This window comes from Carcharhinus amblyrhynchos, chromosome 7, assembly GCF_965287045.1.
Source record: "Carcharhinus amblyrhynchos chromosome 7, sCarAmb.v2.hapA, whole genome shotgun sequence".
Lineage (NCBI taxonomy): Eukaryota > Metazoa > Chordata > Chondrichthyes > Carcharhiniformes > Carcharhinidae > Carcharhinus > Carcharhinus amblyrhynchos.
The window spans coordinates 32207418-32226575 of NC_137330.1; the positions used below are offsets into that span (position 1 = coordinate 32207418).

General features: G+C 45.3%; 1 protein-coding gene across 8 annotated transcripts in view; it reads left to right on the top strand.

Annotated features, from left to right (window-relative positions):
- The window catches only part of dcdc2c (doublecortin domain containing 2C), a 151468-nt gene that overhangs the window by 94937 nt on the left and 37373 nt on the right, over nt 1-19158 (top strand). For 7 of the 8 annotated variants that reach the window (XM_080192102.1, XM_080192100.1, XM_080192105.1 and 4 more), the window contains exon 9: nt 18692-18757. The exons of the other annotated variant lie outside the window; for it this stretch is intronic. In XM_080192102.1, the coding sequence (XP_080048228.1) occupies nt 18692-18757 (66 nt within the window). The remainder of the gene's footprint in view (nt 1-18691; nt 18758-19158) is intronic. 8 annotated transcript variants of the gene reach the window in all.

A 19158-nucleotide genomic window follows, 5' to 3' on the forward strand; every position in this document is an offset into this window, starting at 1 on the left:
CTGCTGTCTCAGCTTGGAGCAGACCTCACAACCTTGACCCGGAGGTGAGCTTCCAACCTTACATCCCCACCTTCACAAAGAATGCCTACGTCCACCTCTGCAGTTTCACCCTCGTCTTCTCTTGACTCAGTTCATCTGTTGTCAAAAACTTCATCTGGCTTTTGTTATTAACTATTTTGAAGTTCTCCTGCACAACCTCCCATTGTCCACCTGCCACAAACTTCACCTCACATAAAAACCTCAATACTAAATACCCCATCCCAATCACTCACCATTCTTTTATTTGCCTGCCTATATTTTTCTAAATTAAAACTCTGATTTAAACGTAATCATATCCTTATCCCTCCCATTCTCTCAAACCACTTTCAACCTTACAATCATCCATAAACTCTGCAATGTTCCAACCCTGATTATTTGTACTTTTCTTCTCTCTATGGGCAGTATTTTACCTTTTTTTGTCTCAGTGCTGGGCGGACGTGAAACTGGGAGACTTTCAGATCCGTCTTCTGGGCATGTTTTGGCCCTCCTATACACACACTGGCTGCAAAATTATAACCGAGCCTGTTAATCGCTACAGAAGCCTGTGGGTGGGGCTTAACGTGCCCGAAAGCCTGCAGAGGGACATTGTGCGCATGTGCAGGTCTCTGATGCTGCTAATGATATGTAAATGCTTATTTAAATAAATTTGAATACATTAACCTGCCTCTCTCCATTTCTGGCAAGATACTGACTGTGTCGGAAATCTGATGCTTGTAAAATGGCGCTGGTCGGAAAAACTAGCTCCAATCGTGCTGGTAGCTTTACGCCCCAGTTTATGATTGCGTTGCACTCAAAAACAGGTGAATGTGTTGGTAAAATCCTGGCCTTTGTCTCGTCAGTGACAGTTATTCTTTCAGGTGTCTACGGATCCCACATTTAAAGTTCCCTCCCGAAATAAATATGCCTCTTCGTCGCCCTCTCCCTTATGATTCTCAATAAGATTCTCTGACCAAGCTGTTGGTCATTCTGCCTTGGGAGGAACACACCCAGCAGCTGGCTTGGGGACAGCTGAATCCTGGCCTCCGGCAGACCTCAGTGTGTCCGAGCCCTTGGATGTGCATCAGCGGCTGCGATGTACTCACCAATTCGTGACCCAGAAGCGTCCTTACTCAAGGTACCCACCATGGTGATAGTCTCTGCGTTAGCGGGCTGTGTGGTACATGCCGGTGATGCTTCAGTGGTGCTGTCCTCAGAGGATTCCTCGGTGCCTCCCTCCGAGGTGTCATCCGGGAGTCGTGGGCAGTTTGCTCCAGAGCAGCAGGGATGGTGGCGACACCCGAAGGGCCAGGTTCCTCTGGGTTCAGAGATAGAAAAAAAAATAACACACGTTAGAGGAAGGGAGGCAAAACATTCCATGTAACATCGCACTTACGAAGTGCGATGACCAAGGTTGAGGGTGAGCTTCTGCTCACTTGCATGCTGGATGTCGACCTGGTTGTCAGTGACCATTCAGGATGGCCCATCACCCCTTGCCAGCTCCATGGCATATTCCTCCATGCTACTCAGCTGCCGCAGGTCAGGCACACCACCGCCAGTCTGTGTTGTCTCGTTGTGGATTTTCTTTTCCTGTGGGAGCATAAGGTGGATAGCAAGCATTAACATATTGCAGTGCATGGTGCGCAATGCATGTCTGTGTCTCGGGCGATGTGCTGGCAGTTTTGGGGAAAGCAGTCACCACTGAAGAGTGCTCATAAGGGGTGAGGCGAAGGGGTTAGATTCTGTCCCCAGGGGAAGGGTAACTTGGTTCATGCTCTTCAGGTGTCTAAGCAGTGTTTGAGATCCATGCCAAGCGTGAGAGTGACTCCAAGAGGAATGCTCACTCACCCTTGCTGCTCGCAGAAGGTTGTACATATTTTTCTGACTCTGCTGGCTGGAGTGCGGTGTCAGGCTCCTGGCGTTCACCACTTCTGCCACCTCCTCCCACAATTCTGGGGCAGATGCACCTCTTGGGTTGGGGCCCTGGCCGGGGAATAAATGATCACGCTTCTCCTCTACAGCAACTAGTAGGTGTTCCTGGTCTGCCTCCGAAAATCTGGGAGCCAGTTTACAAGCAGACATCTTTGTGGTGTGGTTGGCTGTGTGTACATTGCTCTGACTTATATACAGTGAATGCGGCCAATCAAGGGCCCATTGGCAACAAACCCTTGTGAAAGATTTTGAAGGCTGCATTCATTCATCCCTCAAGCTGCCATTCAATAGGCTGCTGTGTTCGGGTGGAATGCAATAGTTAAGGCTCCCATTAAAGAGACGGAGTGACGACAAGCTGGGATTGTGCATGTCAGCACAGTGCTGGTCCTCTGCAGGGCAGCAGTGAGGACAGTATATCCAAGGGATGGAGGGATTGCATTCCCGCATTATCCAAATCCATGGGAGCAGGCAGCCATGTCTGTACGTGGGGGGAGACGGGAGGGGGGGGCAGCACTGTCTGTATGGGGGAGGAGGGGGCAGCGATGTTTGTACAGGGGAGGGGGGGCCAGTGATGTCGGTGCAGGGTTGTGCAGGCCAGCAATGAGGCTACTGATGTCCGTGGGAAGGGTTGTAGGGACCAGCGATGAGGCCAGCGATATCTGTGGGTGGGGAGGGGGGGGGAGCTGTTGCTGTGGGGGCCAACGATGAGGCCAGTGATGTGTGTGGGGTTTGGATGGCAGTGACCTGGAAGCTGGGAAGGTCTTTTCCGTGATCTGCTAGCAATATGCGCATACGCGGATTCTTGCTCATCCCGCCGATTTCAGGCCTTTTGGTGCGAATAGACCCCACCCTCTGAGCTTTCAGAACATAAAATATAGAACAGTACAGCACAGTGCAGGCCCTTCGGCCCTCGATGTTGTGCCGAGCTATGTTCAAACTCAAGATCAAGCTATCCCCTCCCTATCATTCTGGTGTGTTCCATGTGCCTATCCAATAACTGCTTGAAAGTTCCTAAAGTGGCCGACTCCACTATCATAGCAGGCAGTGCATTGCCCAACCACTCTCTGAGTAAGGAATCCACCTTGGACATTCCTCCTGTATCTTCCACCATGAAACTTAAAGTTATGCCCCCCAGTAACAGCTACATCGACCCGAGGAACTAGACTCGCACGTCCACTCTATCTATCCCTCTCATCATCTTATAAACCTCTATTAAGTTGCCTCTCATCCTCCTCCGCTCTAAAGTGAAAAGCCCCAGCTCCATCAACCTTTCCTCATAAGACCTACCCTCCAAACCAGACAGCATCCTGGTAAATCTCCTTTGCACTCTCACCAATGCTTCCACATCCTTCTTCTAGAGAGGTGACCAGATCTGCACACAATATTCCAAATGTGGTCTCACCAAAGTCCGGTATAGTTGCAACATAACCCCACAGCTCTTAAACTCAAACCCCCGTTAATAAACGCTAACACAATTTAAGCCTTCTTCACGGCTCTATCCACTTGAGTGGCAACCTTCAGAGATCTGTGGCTATGAACTCCAAGGTCTCTCTGTTCCTCCATATTCCTCAGAACCCTGCCATTGACCCTGTAATCCGCGTTCAAGTTTGTCCTACCAGAATGAATCAACTTGCACTTATCAGGGTTAAACTCCATCTGCCACTTTTCAGCTCAGCTCTGCATCCTATCAATGTCTTTCTGCAGCCTACAAGAGCCCTCTACCTCATCCACTAGTTCTCCAACCTTGGTGTCATCAGCGAATTTACTAACCTACCTTTCAGCCCCCTGTGCCAAGTTATTGATAAAAATCACAAATAGCAGAGGACCTAGCACTGATCCTTGTGGTACACCGCTGGTAACTGACCTCCATTCTGAAAATTTTCCCTCCACCACCACCCTCTGTCTTTATGAGACAGCCAGTTACTTATCCAATTGGCCAAATTTCTTTCTATCCCACACCTCCTTTCTTTCTTCATGAGCCTACCATGGGGAACTTTATCAAAAGCCTTACTAAGGTCCATGTATATGACATCAACTGCTCTACCTTTGTCTACACACTTAGTTACCTCCTCAAAGAATTCAATCAAATTTGTGAGGCAGGACTTAGCCCTCACAAAACCACGCTGACTATCCTGGATTAAACTCATCTTTCCAGATGGTCATAAATCCTATCCCTCAGGACTCTTTCCATTAACTTATGAACCACTGAAGTAAGACTAACTGGCCCATAATTACCAGGGTCATTTCGATTTCTTTTCTTGAAGACAGGAACAATATTCACCACTCTCCAGTCCTTTGGCACAATCCCCATGGACAATGAAGACCCAAAGATCAAAGCTAAAGGCTCTGCAATCTCATCCCTTGCCTTCCAAAGTATCCTGGAATGTATCCCATTTAACCCAGGGGACTTATTGACCCTCAGGTTTTTCAAAATTGCCAATACATCTTCCCGCAGAACATTGACCTCCTCCATTCTATCAGCCTGTAGCACACTCTCATTCTCAAAAACACTAAAAAAATGTACTCATTCAAAGCCTCACCTATCTCTTCTGACTCCATGCACAAGTTCCCACTACTATCCTTGACTGGCCCTAACCTCACCCTGGTCATTCTTTTATTTTTCACGTAAGAGTGAAAAGCCTCGGGGTTTTCCTTTATCCGACCCACCAAGGACTTCTCAAGCCCCCTCCATCTCTCCTAAGCCCTTTCTTTAACTCATTCATTTTAATGATATTCACGATTGTGATCTCTGCATTGCATAGAGTGGGGAGATTCGGCTCTGAAGTTGCACTAAAAAACAGTCATGATCTAAACCAGTTTTCCCGCCAATTCAGTGCTGTTGGGAGAATCGCCCTTTATGTTTGGCCATGCTTTATTTCTTCTTTTCATCAGAATAAGTTGATATCACTAAAGTGAGATTCCCATGACAGTTATCTTTTGTTTTTTGGATGGCACGGTGGCACAGTGGTTGGCACTGTTGCCTCACAGTGCCGGAGACCCAGGTTCGATTCCCGACTTGGGTCACTGTCTGTGTGGAGTTTGCATGTTTTCCCTGTGTCTGCATGGGTTTACTGCGGATGCTTCGGTTTCCTCCCACAGTCTGAAAGACATGCTGGTTAGGTGCATTGACCTGAACGGGCGCCGGACTGTGGCGACTAGGGGAATTTCACAGTAACTTCGTTGCAACGTTAATGTAAGCCTTACGTGTGACTAAGAAATAAATTTAACTTGAAACTTTACTTTTTTAAGCTACCCAAAATATAAAAAGAGCAAAAAACCTTGAATCACCGGGCAAGTTATTTGAATTGAACAGAGAAATTGGTAAAATAAGAATTTCAAGTTTGCCAAGTCCAATTGTCAAGTCCAGTTCAGTGCTAAAACATACACATTCTGTCATGTTTCATCGTAAGGTTCTTAGCTTTTGGTAAGTTATCATTTTATTCCTTTTATTTGGAATCTGTCCGGTTTCTTGAATTTTACTAAGTTAATCTATAAGTATAAAAAGAATCAAACACAGAAACTACTGAATGATGGATATGCCTTGACATTTCATAATTGCCGTTGCTTCCCACTAAACATAATTGATGCTGCAGATAGCCAATATTTCACAATCAATGCTTAAAAAGTTATATCATCAATCAACGACAGCAAGGAAATGTATCACAGTTTAAACATTACCTTCCGTTCCACCTTAATAAATGATTAGATGAGACTTGAGCAGAATAATCAAGTGTGTAGTGCCTCCGAGGAGGGAATTGATCTACTCAAGAGTAAAATCTCATGTCTTTGGGGCGGCAGTGGTCATTTTTTTTTGAAGCAGAGAGACAAATTGATTTTGGAGTAAACTTCTATACTGTTCAATTCAATAAACTGCCGTTAGGTTGGTCCCGTATTTAGTGGAATCACTTACAGTGAAATTAACTCTCTGGCGCTTTGCAATTTCACACATGGCCTAATCCCTACTTCTCACTAACTATATAAATAGAACTGAATTCTAAAGATTGGTTGATACAATGCATTGGTTCACCCTCACTTCTGAGATTTGGGTTTAAATTCAACCTGGAATAAAACTTTTATCCAACTTTGATGATGAAGATATTACCAACAGGGTTTTACAATTTATGGTGAAGTGATGGCACTTTCCACTGATCTCAGACAAAGCTGTCCATAAAGATGTAGCAATCTCTGAGGTGTGGATTTTTCCTGTCCCAACATCAGTTTCAATTTGGTGTCAAGTCAAGGGGATCTTCAGGTGTTGTTAGCACTGCTGTCTCACAGTGCCAGGGATCCAGGTTTGATTCCCTGCTTGTGTTAGTGCCTGTGTGGAGTCTGCTCATCCTCCCTGTGTCTGTGTGGGTTTCCTCTGGTTTCCCCCACAATCCAAAAGACTTGCTGGTTAGATGCAATGGCCATACTAAATTCTCCCTCAGTGTACCCTAAATTAGTCTTCCCTCAATCTTCCCCAATAGGCGTAGACAAAGGTCATAGGTAGAAGAGGGCACTCACAATGTTAAAATGGAGGTTCAGGCTCATTGGGTTGAAGGGCCTGTTTCTCGTGCTGCATTGTTCTTTGTTCTTTACCCGAACAGGTGCCGGAGTGTGGTGACTAGGGGATTTTCACAGTAACTTCATTGCAGTGTTAATGTAAGCCTACTTGTGACACTAATAAAAAAAAAGTGATGTCATCAACCAGCGTAAGTAGGCCATCTTAATGAAGTATTCTCACGACAGCAAGCCAGACAGTAAAATGCATTGATTATCCTTCAGTTTTAGTTATTTACAGATTGATAAATTTGATTTCTATGTACACGAGAATCAGCTGTGATGACCAGTCCTGAGATACAGAGGTATGTATAGCCCCCAGGTGGCAAGGAACAGGCTAGGCAGTGCTGCCCTAGCAGTGCCATGTGGGCAATGCCAGGTGCATTGACCTGGCTTCAATTCCGGCCTCGGATTACTGTCTGTGTGGAGTTTGCACTGGGCGACACACTGGCACAGTGGTTAGCACTGCTGCCTAACAGCACCAGTACCTGGATTCAATGCCAGCCTCGGGTGACTGTCTGAGTGGAGTTTGTGTATTCTCCCCATGCCTGCATGGGTTTCGTCTGTGTGCTCTAGTTTCCTCCCACAGTCCAAAGATGTGCGGGTTATGAAAAATGGCCATGATAAATTGCAGCTTAGTGTCAGGAGGACTAACTAGGTTAAATATATAGAGCTATGGGGATGATGCCTGGATTAGATTGTGGTCGGTGCAGACTTGATGGACCAAATGGCTTCCTTCTGCACTGTAGGATTCTGTGAAAATGCCTGTGGGATCTGCTTGCATAACAGCGACTGCATTTCAAAATCATTTGTTGTGTGTGGCGATATAATAATGTGCTTTACAGATATCCACATTTCCTGTCTTCTTTCTTAATAACTGTTCCACGATAGTAGTAAAGTTTCGCCTCGATGGGCTCTCCCTGATTGTCCATAGCACGACCCTAAGTATCTTGAAATCTATTTTCAAATAGATCCTCCCAAATAAGGTACTTCTTCAGACATTGTAATGCATCTCAGTCTTTTTGACCGTTGGCTGAGGTGCTGAAGAGAGGAACACAATTAAAAACAGACAAAGAAAGATAACCAAAGTGAAAGATAAACTTCTGGACCAGAAGGATAGACAGACATAAAGAAATGAAAATTGAGGGTGGGGGAAGATAGCAAGAGATTGGGAAGAAAACTCCTGTTGGTTGTTGGCTTCAAAGCAGCATTTATCAAAAGTATGAAGTTGTCTTGCACACACAGCACCAGCTGGAATAGGTGTGAAATTTGGCAGTAGGAGTGGGAAATAATAAATTAACAGCATTTTTTATCAATGTTTTCACCAGAGATCAAGATATGTTAAGATTTTTAACATTTCCATGGTACTTTAATTCATATCAGTGTATGTTTATATGTATAAAGTAGCAAGTAAGACAAAACAGAAGAATGGGGCGGGGGGGGAACAAAATGTCTGCTCTTTATTGGGGAGAATTAGCAATATCAGAACACCTGTATAATATTAGACCAGGTTATAAAACAAAGGGTCAGATCAACATAAGTTTACAAGTATAGCAAAAGATTCCAACTTTTTCAAATCTGGAACAATGATTGAGCCGCTCAGGATCTTCTGTCATCTCAATAATATCCATTTTGCATTTTTTCTGATCTGACTCATCCTTTGCTTTTCCTTATGATCTCTTTGTAGCTCCTGATACATCTGCATTTTAAACAATTGCAATGGATGCCTTCTTATTAGATATGCTTATTTTGTGTTCAATTGTCCTGCTTTTCAAAACTTAGCATAAGAAATTATGTGATAATAACCTTACATCATTCATCCATATAATAGCATCATTGTTAATGGGCATGAGCTAGTTTTGGCACTTGAAGTGGAAGAAATCAACTCAGGGAAATAGAGTGAGACTTCAGTCCAGAGATGTATCGAGGGCCAATCAAACTATGAGGGGTCTCTGGGAAACTTGGGAATAAGAGGCAAAAGCCAGCCCTCCTGTGCAGGCATTGCGGCTCTCCAATCTCCCACCATCCCTCCCCCCACAGGCATCACGGCCGTCTCCATCATACAAAATGGGAAACCCCACCAATGGGGCTCCTCAGAGAGTGTATCTGGCATTTCCCAAATGGCACTGCCAGGGTGGCACTGCCCAGTCATATCCCTCGCCACCCAGCGGCTATACATACTCCTGTGCCTCAGGCTTGGTCACCGTGGCTGATTCTTGTTTTTGAAAAGCAGTAGTGATTTGCCTCATGTGGGGCAATTGGAATCAGGATCGAAAGAACTTTCAGACGCCTAGAAGGATGGCTTCAGTTTTGAGAAGGTGGAAAAAATTCTGCCTCATCCATAACTTAATGGCAGAAAGTTTAATAACACCATAGGAGATGTGGAGTTGAGGGTGGGTACCAGGGATGTTACCTGCATACATATGAAAACTGATCCCCCAGTTCTTCGATAATGTTGTTGAAAGACAATATTTAGGCAAGGAATAGAAGAGTTCAAGAGGTCCCAGCAGAGGTAATCATGTGAAGATAGAAAGGGAAAACATTCCAGGAAATGCCAGTCAACATTTGTTTTCTTGCTGCTCATACTGTCATGATTTCAGTGACTTACCCAGGAGCAATCTTCCAAAATCTGCTATATTATTCCCTAATAGAACATACTGTCCAGCTGATGTTATCATTTTATTTCCATTTTGCAGACTTAATACTAATCCGCAGTAAACCAAATAAACTAAAATTATTTCCGTTCCACTTTCAATTTATCCAAATCCCTCTATTTGGTCTATTGTATTTCCTAGGCCTTATATTTCTCATTTGATATATTTTTCCAGTCCTTTGTTTAGGCGTTTTAAAGCCTTTCGAATTAAACATTGTATTCAAAATTTTCAGATCCTCATTTTGTTTCTGTTTATTTGGCAGAATTTGATTTTATTCTTTATTTCCTTGCTTTTATTTTCAGATGACTGCTGTTCACAAATCTGCCAATCACACTTTACCTCAGCATATCTATGGTTTCTTTATGTGTTCCATTACCAGTCCACTTGTCCTTGTACCATCAACTCTTTTGTCGATGTGATAACCCCCAGGACTTGCACGGGGAACTATTGATTGACCTCGTTGTAGGACTTGTTGAATACGAGGTCCCTGCAGGTTGGTAATTAATGAACCAGGAGCTCAGGTATCCAGCCTTGTATAAAGCAGGTCCTGAGTGGGTCCATTATTCCGTAGTCCTGGCTGGGACCTCTTTGTGTTCACTACATGTTTGTGGTTTTTGCTTTATTTTGTGCAATAAAGCACTGTTCCTTTACAGCCAACTCCTGGAGTTATTATAGTCATTTCACCTCTTCTGTTTTCCGCCATAATTTTTGTTCTTTTTTCCCCTCCCAGCCTTTCACTTGCTTAAAATGTATTTCATTTCTTGCTTTTTCCTGTACTGATGAAATAACATTGATCTGAAATGTTAATTTGGTCTGTCTCTCCACAGATACTGCCTGACCTGCTGAGTGTTTTCAGTATTTTCTGTTTTTATCTCTCATATCTTTAAGTATATTAAGGCTGATTCTTTTTTCATGGTATTGCTTATAGGTAGACTGAGACCCGATCACAGTTTCTTAATGCTTGCTTCAGTCTTTCTCTGGAGATAAACTTGTCTCAAGGTTGTTGCTTATCAAATTCTTAGAAGTTTGAATTGACATGGTGATTACTAGATGGTTTTATATTTATGTTCAGAAACTAAAACAGCTAATTGATTCAGTGTGGGTAGTAATAGAAATGATCTTTATGCAGGTTAGAAAACAGCAGAATTCAGAGAAATGGAAGTGGTATTTGCCACAGTTGAACATCCAGAAGTGTGTAAAAGGCAGGAAGAGGCGAGAGTGAGGCTGGAATCATTGTGTGAGGGTCAGGTGGAGTATCTGGATGTTTGGCGCGAGTCCTGAGTGCTAGGAGGTGCTGCAGGGTGATTGATGGAATCTGGTGCATTGAGCAGTGTCAGAGGTTGCTGTTGTGTGTAAGATGCATTCACTCACCATTTATGATTATTGGGCTTCTCGTAGCATTGTTGCCCAGTCCTAGGTCACTTGCTCCCTTGCACCCATTCCATCCTGAGGTGGTCCTTGACAACCACTTGAAACCATGCTGTCCCAGTCCCCCATTATGGCCTTCAGTGTCACATCCCTGACCCTTGAGTTCCCTTTCTGCCCTGGTATTTCTTTTTCCTGATTTTGAATTGCATCAGTAACACTCAGCAACAGCCTCCTGTATCTCAGTGCTTCCTGTTAAGATTGCCTTTAGGAACAGAAGGCTGGCTCTACCACGAGCTATCAGCACAATGATGTTTACTAGGTCCCTATTGAATGTAGAAGTGGCCAGCATCATGGACGTTGCTGTGCCATATGCTGCAGTCAGTTAAATAAGACAGCAGCACAGAATTTATTGTGTTTGCTGTCAACCTCCACTGGGACCAGTGTGGGCAGTTTGTGAAACATGACTTCCTGCACTTGAATAACAGAACAAACTAATTTTAGTAGCCCTGAACACACAGTTTCAAATAAAAATGTGGCCATATGCAAATAAAGTGACCATTACATGTGTGCATGCCATTGTAAGTGCAAAACACAGCTTGCAAAATAGATTTGCAAAAGACATCATTGGTTTTAATCGATAGAAATCGGGTGGAATGTGTTGATTTCTGCACCCATATTCCTAAACCTTCCACTCAGCACATGCAGCTCTATTACCAGGAGAGCTAATTCAGAACAATTACTCCAAAATTCCTTCTTTACGATGATATGTTTATTTGTATATGAGAATATTAACTTGGGCCCATGAACTTGCACTTAGATGTGCCAAAGAATTAAAGAGCCTTTTATTTTGGGATCAGATACCAGGTATAACATGGACTGGATGCATGTCAAAGCTCCTGCCGTTCTGCATGAACTGTGGCTGGAATTTTCTGATTTTCTTCAGTTAAAGTGTTGTTTCTGGCTGGAAAAGCGGCGGGCGACCAGCTGGTGCCAAGCTGGGCTTTTCCACCGATTTTTCAAAAACTTTACCAAAAAATACCGAAGGATTGGGTCCCTGGTGGGGCAGGTTCTGGTTGAGCGAGTCCCCCAAGTAAGTTATTTTTCTGAAAGATCAGGACTACCTTTGAAAAAAAATAGAAAAACAAACGGCCCACAGAACTCCCCGCCCATGTAAAAAAAAAAAGTCCTCAAGGGCCATGCTAGAGCCCTGTCTGGGCATGATTTTCTCCCCCTTGGGGGCTGGACACATCTATATGCCTCTGGTTGGTTCAGGTACACCTTGTGGGGGACCTGCTGTCATGCTTCATGTCAGGGAATGGACATTGCAATGATGGGGGGAAACAATCAGATCTAAAGGCTTGATCTTGAGATAGAAATTGATGTAAATGGGAATTTGATTTTTTTAAGTTGGGAAACGTCATTGGCAGCGGGCAGAAGCAATTAAGCAGGGAAATCTCATAAAAGCCATTTGTGACTCTTGTTTGACTCTCCGCACTCCCCCACTACACCCATCCCCCACCCCCTCCTTGCCATGAAAATGAGGGTAGAACATCCTAGTCTTTGTGTCTCAATGCTTAATCTCAGAACTGAGGTAACATTTTCATTTCTCCCACAATGAATCTGTTTTTCTGAGCTAAAATGACATTTGATTCTAACCAGTGTTGAAGTTTAGTCAGTCTTGTGTTATGAAGTTACACCCACTTCTTCACTTAGCACTGTTATTGCTGATGGGCAGTGGAGCCTTTCACCCAGTTGAGAATCGGAGATTCCAAACTTTGTGTTATGGTTTCCTTGACAAGTGAAAAAGCAGATTCTTTAAAGAGATGTGTATGTCTGCAGAAATATTATAATAAAGAAGACTTTTACAAGGTCAGTTTAATAATAAGCTGTGGTGCTAGTTAAGATTTTAACTTCTGAATAGCACCAAATCAGTTAAATATTTCCATTCTTGGGACAAGGGAAGATCATCCTCAAAGAAGAAAGGTAATTAAGGAGCTTTTACTCTTAACTGTCTGGAAAGGTTTATTCAGAGTCTGATTAATTTGTTCTGAGGGAAAAGCACTGAGTAATTTATCTCGCTGCAGATGAAGTCTAAGCCGTATAAGAGAGAACTGTGTACATACTGCCAATTGGCACAATTACAAATGACTTCATTCAGCAACATTGGCAGTCATGTTGTGAACAGCAACACTCAGCATGTGAACTACAGCATGATGCTAAGTAGCTGCAGACAGATAGTGGAACAGGAAACAGATGTAGGAGATCCTCCTCTTTGTGGTATGTGTGGCAGCAGAGTGGGAATTATGCCCATCTCTCTGACTGCGCCATGACCCTGCCAACTTTCCCTGGAAGCTGGAAGAGAACGGTGGCAGGCAAAGGTAATAGTGCACGCATACAGAGCTGTTGGCAAGATTCCCACCTGGCAAGGTGGAGCCTGCCAATGCTTGGGCACAATTTTCCCAGTGGGTGCCACAGCATTATCACCAGTGTGGCCCCAGGAAATGTAGCCGGGCGTTTAAAGGATTGTTGGATCCCCAGATGACAAGCTGGGGTGGCACGGTGGCGAGTTGCTTCAATGCATCTTGTAGATGGTATGCGTCCGTGGTGGAGGAATAAATGTTGGAGGTGGTGCCAAACAAGCAGGCTGCTTTATCCTGGATGGTGTCAAACTTCTTGAGTGTTGTTGGAGCTGCACCCATCCAGGCAAGTGGAAAGTATTCCATCACACTCCTGACTTGTTTCTTACAGATTGTGGATGGGATTTGGGAAGTCAGGAGGTGGGTTACTCACAGCAGCTAATCTGATCCTGAAGCATTATACTGTGTGTTCACCCACCTCTGATCCAGATCCTGACTGATTTAAAAATCCAGTATCGTATTATTGCACAGGAGGTAGATGCCAATCACACTGCTGTAATAGGGCACAAGCAGAGGGCCTTTGCTGCTAACATTTTGGCAGAAAACCTGACTAAGCAAGGGAGGAGGGGAGGAAGGGAAAGGAAACATGAAGGTGAACAGGAAAGAAGAAAGAGGAGGATGAGGTAATGGGAATGGTAATAGTTGGCTTCTGGGAGAGTAGGAAAAGACAAGAGGGAGGGCACAGAGATGATGGAAGAAGAACAATGAAATGGTGGCTCTGTCACTGCCTCTCCAGAGCTGGGCAGCATGGTGGTAGAGTGGTTGGCACTGCTGCCTCACAGTGCCAGGGACCCAGGTTCAATTCTTGGCTTTGTTCACTATCTGTGTGGAGTTTGCATGTTCTCTCCATGTCTGTGTGTGTTCCCTCCAGGTGCTCTGGTTTCCTCCTAAAGTCTGAAAGACGTGCTGGTTAGATGTATTGGCAGTGCTAAATTCTCTCTCAGTGAACCCGAACAGGCACCAGAGTGTGGTGACTCGGGGATTTTCACAGTAACTGCATTGTAGTGTTAGGGTAAGCCGACTTGTGACACCAATAAAAGACTAAAAAAAACTCATGCGACTTTCCTGGGAGTGTTTCAAAGAGAGACATTTACTGCGGCAATTGGATGGGAAATGGACAGGGATCCTGGGCTCACCGTACTTTGCATTTCATGTGTGCACAGTGGAGAATTGCTGCCCCTTCGAGGTTGATGGAGGGAGGAAAATTGGGTTTGGGTGATTAGGTGATGGCATGATGGTATAATCATTGCCTGTCATTGACTCATTCCCCATCATTTCCAACAAGACTACTGAAGAAAACCCATCTCGATCCCCCCTGCATTCTTTGCAAATGGGCCCTTTATAACGATGAAGAAACCTGCAAGGTTAAGCTGAATAACATAAATAAAACTCTCCTGCTTGAGCACTAAATACTCTTGGTGGGATTCTCCCTAGCTCTCGCTGGCAGATTCAATGCTGGGTGTGGGGGGAGAATATGACAGGAGACATAGAAATGGCTTTCATGCCAGAGTGAATTTACAGCGAGACCTTTCGCTGATTCCTACCGGAAAACCTGCCAGAGGCCAGCACGATCCTCAGTTGCATCCTGCTGACGGGACTGTGCTGGGCCCTGAGCAGATCACGTGACTCTGGGTCCGGTCATTCCAGAGTTACTGGAGGACTCCCATCGCTTTTATCCGAAGAGATGGTACTGTTACTACAGAACAACAAGGCCAACACTGCAAGGGTGGAGTCCATGGTGGAGACCTTGGCACAGGATGTGCAGTCCATGTCTGAGGGTATGAGCTCCATGGTACAGGGTGTCAACTGCATAGAATCATAGAATCCCTACAGTGCAGAAGGAGGCCATTCAGCCCATCATGTCTGCACTGAGCACAATCTCACCTAGGTCCTATCCCCTTGACCCCACATATTTACCCTGCTGATTCCCCTGACACTAGGGTCAATTTAGCATGGCCAATCCGCCCAACCCACACATCTTTAGCGTGTGGGAGGAAACCATGGTACAGCACTAGCAGGACTCTGTATGCGTCTGTGTAAGAGGATGGTGGGGCTTCTGGACTTCATTCCAGCTGCCCTCCATCACATGGAGAAACACTGGGGCCATCAAGTACCCAAAATGATGAGGATCATTTGGTAGACAGCTCGGACACCCCGTGGGTGTTCATTCCATCCCAATTCCCCCTTCCTGTAAGCCACACACCTTCAGCCCCACACACTGAGGAGGGCAGTGTTGCAACACCTGTGCTGTCTTATACCAGGAGCTATAAGGTCCATAAGAACATAAGAACATAAGAAATAGGAGCAGGAGTAGGCCATCTAGCCCTTCGAGCCTGCCCCGCCATTCAATAAGATCATGGCTGATCTGTTGTGGCTCAGTTCCACTTTCCCGCCCTCTCCCCATAACCCTTAATCCCCTCTCTTATCAAGAACCCATCAACCCGCTTCTTAAAAATATTTAGCGAGGCAGCCTCCACCACTTCAACGGGCAGAGAATTCCAGAGATTCACCACCCTTTGAGTGAAGAAGTTCCTCCTCAACTCCGTTCTAAACTGCCTCCCCTTTATCTTGAGGCTGTGCCCCCTAGTCCTACTGTCTTTTTTGAGCGGGAAGAGTCTCTCCACCTCTATCCTATCCATCCCATTCATCATCTTATACGTCTCAATGAGATCTCCCCTCATTCTTCTAAACTCTAGCGAGTACAAGCCTAGTTTATTCAGCCTCTCCTCATAGCTCAACCCCCTCAACTCCGGTATCAGCCTAGTAAACCTCCTCTGCACTCCCTCCAGGGCCAAAATATCCTTGCGCAGGTGCGGCGCCCAAAACTGCACACAGTACTCCAGCTGCGGCCTCACCAATGCCCTATACAGCCGCAGCAAGACCTCCCTACTTTTATATTCAATCCCCCTCGCTATGAAGGCCAGCATCCCATTCGCCTTCCTGACCACCTGCTGTACCTGCAAGCTGGGTTTTTGCGACTCATGCACAAGGACCCCGAGGTCCCTCTGCACCGTCGCCTGCTGCAGTTTTTCGCCACGTAAGTAATAGTCCTTCCTACCATTCTTCCTACCACTAGGGAAGCCCACCAAGGTTATCTCAGGCAACAGAGTGTGGAAGTCAGCAGGCCTCCTCAACCTCAGCCCTGGAGACATAGTGCCGGGATTAGGAAGGGTAGGAGGTTCTCGGCACCTAGTTAGCATGGGTGAAGGTAGTTACGAGTGTAGAACAGTTACCACTGTATATATTTTGAGAATAAATATTCACTTTGTTCACCCACAGAGCTTCCACCATGTCATTTGGTGCTGAAAGCTGTGAACCCCTGCACACATACGGTGCTTCATCCCTGGTGAGTGTGAGAATGGCTGTGCTATGTCTCTCCCACACTGAAGAAACTATAGACACTCAGCTATAAGCAACCCCTCCCCAAACCGTGGAAACCCTTTCCACATCCCCATTCATTGGAAAGGACATCCCTTCCACTGCCTCCACTCCCATCAAGTTTAGAGCATTTCAAAAGTGCAGCATTGCACCTGTGAACCAGAGGCTGAGGGGCTGTCGAAACGCTGAGAGCCTGTCCACCTCAGCTGAAAACTGAAACTTAACAGTTGAGCGCTTACGTCAAAGGGGCCTGTGGTACCTGATGCTCATCTTAAACCAATTACGAAGCCCACCATGTACCTGTTCATTGGCAGGGTACATTCAGCTCTCTGTTAGCCAGGAGTCAGACATATCACAGAAGATGAGAGGAGCATCGCTCTGTCCTCACAGCAAGTCATCATCATTCTCCCGCAGAGTCCGGCCAATGGTTTCAGTCCCGCCTCCCCATCCATGGCGACCTGCAACGTTATGGTTTGATGATGCTGGCACCATATTCTTTCTTTTACCCATAGGGCAAGGACTTAACAAGGGGGTTACTCCCGCTCATCCCCTAAACGAGATCTTGTGAGGGCCTCCCTCGCTCGATAGCCCATTGTGGACCTGTACATTGACCTGCCTTCTTTCTCCTCGGCTCATCATGCCCACCTCCCTCCTCAACATCGTCCTCATCCACGTGCATTGAACTGTGAGATTAAGTTCTATCAAGTCTCTGCTGGTGTTGTGGCCTCCGCACTGGTTTTATCAGCCACTTTTTAAAATTTGTTCATGGGATGTGGGCATCGCTGTCTGGGCCAGCATTTATTGTCCATCCTTGAGGTAATTTAAGAGTCAACCACATTGCTGTGTCTGCAGCCATATATTGGCCAAACCAAGTAAGGATGTCAGATTTCCTTCTCTAAAGGACATTAGTAAACCAGATGAGTTTTTGCAGCAATTGACAATGGTTTCATGGTCATCGTTAAACTTTTAATTCCAAATTTTTACTAAATTTAAGTTTCACCATCTGCCATGGTGGGATTCGTACTCGGGTTCCCAGAGCATTATGCTGGGTCTCTGCATTACTTGTCCAGTGACAATACCACTACGCCACCACTTCCTGAATGAGTACAGCTTGTCCTCAAGAAGCCATCTCTCTAGCCACTGCTCTCCGTCAAAGATGACTAGCTTTTGTGAATGATCCAAGATATAATTATCATTGGCAGTCCCCAGGAGACGGGCACACACCTGCATGGTACTCCCTGGACAGCTGCAGGCCTCTGGTCCTGGGCATGTGCAGCAACAAGCTTGTGTTTCTCCTGCTGGTCAATTGTGATTAGCAGAAAGGTCAACTCCAAAGGCTCCATGATTCTCCTGAGTCATGCACTGAAAGATTAAGAACACCAGAATGAGCTGTAAGGAGTCCTATCAGAACCCTGACCCTCATCCCTCCATGTCTCTGTAACTTTCACCCACATGCTTCCCATTCACTGAGTGAATATCTGCTCTCCCTCCTGACATCCCCTCTGACACAACAGCCACATTACTTCCCCTGTAAACCACCATGACGAATAGCATTGAGCCTCCATTTCCTCATGGCTTCTGTCCCATCCATTCCCCTCTCTACTTATATGGCGGAAGTGAACCCCACCCCTGACTCTGAGCTGCACCTCTCTGGTGTCCTTTAAGTATTGGACGGGCTGAGCACCCAACTCCAATATCCCCCTCGGAGATGAAGTTGCCAGATTCCCGCTTATGTAGAGCTGTTGTAAATTGCGCTGGTGTGATGTCACACCAATTCCTCCTGAATATTCGGTGCAGGCTCCATATCCAGGGTGAGTGCTTGAAAATGTATTGAAAAGAGGTTCCTGATTGTTCCATGGTGTGTTCCTCATCACTCTGCTAGCTGGCCTGGTCCAAAATTACAAAATGTGATCTCGCCAGCGAGAATCCCCTTTTTCTAAACTCTCTGGATTTTGAGTGCATGCCGCCATTCTCGTACACGGAGATTCTGGGCTCAAGATTCCAATGTGTTCACCAGAGGGAGAGAACATTGCTGAAGACTTTATCGGGGTAATATTGGACATTTAGGCTGGACTTCTCCCATTACGACTGCCACTGGAATTTTGGCGGGGAGGTTGCGGAAAAAGTGAAACATCATTGACGGTCGGGCGGGAATTTCCAACTTTTCGGCCAGAGAATTCCACCCTTGGTTCTTCCTTTTAAGTAAAAGCCAAAGTATACCAATGACGTTCACTGTGAAGCAGCAAAGTACTTGTGCTTATTTTGAACTAATGCAGCCATTTGTATTTCCTGTTTCGGTTTTTAGAACTTGTTCTGTTCCATGCCCAAAATCTTTGCCGTGTAGTTTTGCTGAATGGCTATTGATCTGAGTTTTTGTTTCTTCAGTTTGAGCTACAGCACGTTTCTCATGGCGGATCAAGTGATTCTGGATTGTTGGCCTCTCCCCAGCAGGTAAACTGGTTGTTGACCACCAGTGGCTCAGTTTGCAAAATGGCAGTCGCACGATGATTCTCTTGCTATTATCATACCAAAATTGTAATTTGTGGAATAGAAAGTGCTGTGTGTTGGAATCCTGAGGGCTGAAAGCAACAGCATAGTGTGAAATAGGCTAGAGGTGAATTACCAGCCCCTTTTACATTACAACTGATTTCAACAGTATAGAATGGACCAATCTCCCAAACTTAATGTGTTCATTAATTACTCTCTCTATTCTGAGGCATGTTCATTTTGATTATTAATTATTGCTTGGCATTGACTCATTACCTTCATGGAGTGGATTGTTATAATTAAAATATTAGCAATCCCTCTGAAAAAATCCCTTTATTTCTCATGTCCCTTCCGAACCCCCTCTT